Genomic DNA, 2,894 nt, shown 5'->3' with positions numbered 1-2,894 from the left:
TTGCTCCCCTCCCCCCTAATCTCTCCCCCTTGGCTAGCCCTGCCACTCAGCCCCGCTCTGTCGCTGTGCCAGATCCCATCACACGCTTGCTGCCTGGTGCCTCCCAGACACTGCAAAATGGATCTTGAGCACATTACAAGCAAACATCAGAGCCCAAGCACTGACAGTTCTCTGCTCCAGCAAGATGTGGGGTGCAGCACCACGAGAGCAGAGGCAGTGAGGAGCTAAGGATAGGCAGTACCTGAAGCGAGGATGACCCGAAGGCCATTTGAACTGGTGTTTCTTCCTGAGATGGACAGTGAGGTTGTTTCCACGTGTGAAGCACTTGTCACAGACATGGCACTTGTACCGTGGCTCTGAGTCACCCTGAAGTGCAGAAGAGAGGGATGTAAATACCCAAAGAGCCTGATCAGAGGGCCTGGTACCCACACACGTGCATGGAAGGAGGAATGAGGTTCTCTGACAAGACTGACGTGACATATCCTTGCAGCACTAAGAGGGGAACGCAACCCGACCTCACGTTCCTACAGCCTTGCTCAGCCTAGGGCACTTCATATGACTTTTTTTTCTCCTGCTTCCATACAACATGTTGCACTTAACAGTTCTCAGCCTCATCAGGAAAGAGCACACAGCAGAATAGCCCTCTGCTTCCTTCCCACCTCATGGACTTTCCGGTAGTGCAGTTTGATGGAGCAGAGGGAACGTGCTGTAAAGCTGCAAGTCTCAAAATCGCAGTGATAGGCTGGCTCTTTGCTGTGCGTGTCCAGATGTTTCCTCAAGTCAAAGAGGTTCTTGCAGCTAAAAGGAAATGACAAGGGTACAAAGCTGAATGTCGAGTAGCGCACAAACACACGTGCCTCTGGGTGCTTCTCCATCACCAGTCTGGGAAGACGGAAAGCCCTGGTGCTCACCTGTAGTCACAGTTGTCACACTTGAACGGCCGCTCCTCGCTGTGCCGAAAACGAATGTGATTGCGCAGGGAGGAGGGCAGCGGGCAGGTCATGTCACACAGAGGGCACTTGTAATGGTTCACTGCGCAAAAGAATGATGACAAATATTGCCACAAAACAGGTGAGAGCACACGCTCTTCAGAGCCTTTTGGGAGCAGGGGCCTTTACTCACCATGGTTCCTCATATGGTCACGGAGCAGCCTCTCTGTGGCAAACCTCTTGGAGCAGTGAGAACACTGAAACCTCTGCTCTGCAGCGTTGGGGCCAGGGAGACAGGGGAGGGGACGGTGAGAAAAGAGTTCAAAGCAGAGAGAAACACAAAGAGCAGCAAGTCAGAAAAAGAGGTAGCTTGAAACGCTTCTCTCCAGGTAGAGATAACAGATACTAACTACAAAGCCAAATAAAACCCAAAACCCACTTGCCAAGGCCAATCTGTCTCCACTCTGCAGAGTCTCCTTGTGCTGCCAGTGCACGAACTGGGAAGCAACGATCTACACACACCCCCACACCACCCCCCAGCCCCACACCATCAGAACAGCAACAATCAAATCCCAGTGCTGCTGCAAGTGCCCAGCCTTTGACTTCAGTCCTGGGTCTCTACAGCAGGAACAGCTCTGGCTGCAGTACTGTGAGCCCTGTGCAGCCTCCAATCCTCCTGCCTCTGCAAGCAGACATTTCTCAGAGGTTCGTCAGCGTCTGAGTTCTCAGTCATCAGCCAGGCTGTTTCTGAGCAAACCCATGCTCTCTGCTTGCAGAGAACAGGCAGCTCTAGAAAACTAAACAGCGCAGCCAGAGGACTGCTCACAACCCACTCCTCTCCTGCCCGCAGGAGCTTACGGTCCAGTGCAGTCTGACGGCGGATATGGTCAAAGAACTTGGTGTTGTTGGCAAACATCCCCCCACAAGTAGGACAGGCCACCACCTTCTCCTGCGTGTGGCTGCGCAAGTGCTCCCGCAGTTTGCAGCGTCCCTTGAAAGTGCAATCACAGTCTGAACAGAAACAACAGAACGTCATTAAGGTCCTTCACACACGGGCCACAATCCAAAACCTGACGGAACGGTGGGCTTCTTACTTGTTTTGACTAGCAAGGATCAAGTCCCTGCTTCAAAAAGCCAACAGAGAAGGGTCACACCAGGATGAGATCACTAGTGTTCAACTGGTGCACCCTCCCTTTTCCATGCACATACAAGCAGCTAAGGCAACTGCATGAACACAGGAGAGAGACATTACTGAAAAACATAAACTGGAGCCTCTTTTTCTAGGTAGTAATTAAATATAAATGAAAAACTCAGTATTAGGCACTCATCGGGATTCCCTGAAGGAATTTCTACATCGTTAGGACCACACACGTACATTTTTTAAGGTCGAGAGGCTCTCTGAAACCCCGCCAATGAGCGCACAGTTCTCCTGTACAACATTTGCAATCCAGCCCTGTGCAAAGCTCTCTAGAGAGGGCTTGCACGCAGCCACTAACCTTTCCAGCCACAGACAACCACGTGGTTCTCCTTCCCTGCTGCCTTGTACTCCGAACAGAAGCTGTGATCCTCCACATGCCGATAGAACCACTCAGGATTATCAAATGATCTCTGCTGGGGAGCAAGGATGGACAGAATAGTGTGTAGAGATCAGCACAAGCTAGAGCACAACAGATACTTCCATGCAGTTACAAACACGGGCAACAGGCAGGCATGAGGGTGAGCTGCAGGACAAAAGCAGCTCTCCTTCCCTCGGCTCCCCCATCGCACAGGGAAGTGAGGCTGAGTCCCCTGTTCTCACCTCACAGTACTCCCATAGACACAGAAAGTTCTCCTGGATCTCAGGGATGATATTGCGGCTCTGGAAGTCCAGCTGGCAATGGCTCACATCCGACTGGCTCTGCAGGGCCTGCAGCCCCCACTGCTTGAGCTTGGTGTGGTAGCAGTGAAAATAGACGTGGCGAATGA

At 52.0% G+C, this 2,894-nt stretch overlaps 1 protein-coding gene across 1 annotated transcript in view; it reads right to left on the bottom strand.

Annotated features, from left to right (window-relative positions):
* HINFP (histone H4 transcription factor) overlaps positions 1-2,894 on the bottom strand; it is a gene marked incomplete at its 5' end in the record, with an annotated part of 4,263 nt that overhangs the window by 994 nt on the left and 375 nt on the right. Inside the window, 7 exon segments of the mRNA XM_009879100.1 lie at positions 242-366; positions 660-798; positions 912-1,032; positions 1,123-1,200; positions 1,788-1,940; positions 2,426-2,537; positions 2,728-2,893. Coding sequence (XP_009877402.1) covers positions 242-366; positions 660-798; positions 912-1,032; positions 1,123-1,200; positions 1,788-1,940; positions 2,426-2,537; positions 2,728-2,893 — 894 coding nt within the window.

The sequence above is a fragment of the Apaloderma vittatum genome, unplaced genomic scaffold (assembly GCF_000703405.1).
Source record: "Apaloderma vittatum isolate BGI_N311 unplaced genomic scaffold, ASM70340v1 scaffold31701, whole genome shotgun sequence".
Taxonomy (NCBI): domain Eukaryota; kingdom Metazoa; phylum Chordata; class Aves; order Trogoniformes; family Trogonidae; genus Apaloderma; species Apaloderma vittatum.
Note: the sequence above shows the minus strand (reverse complement) of the source record. Positions and strands in the feature narration are given on the sequence as shown.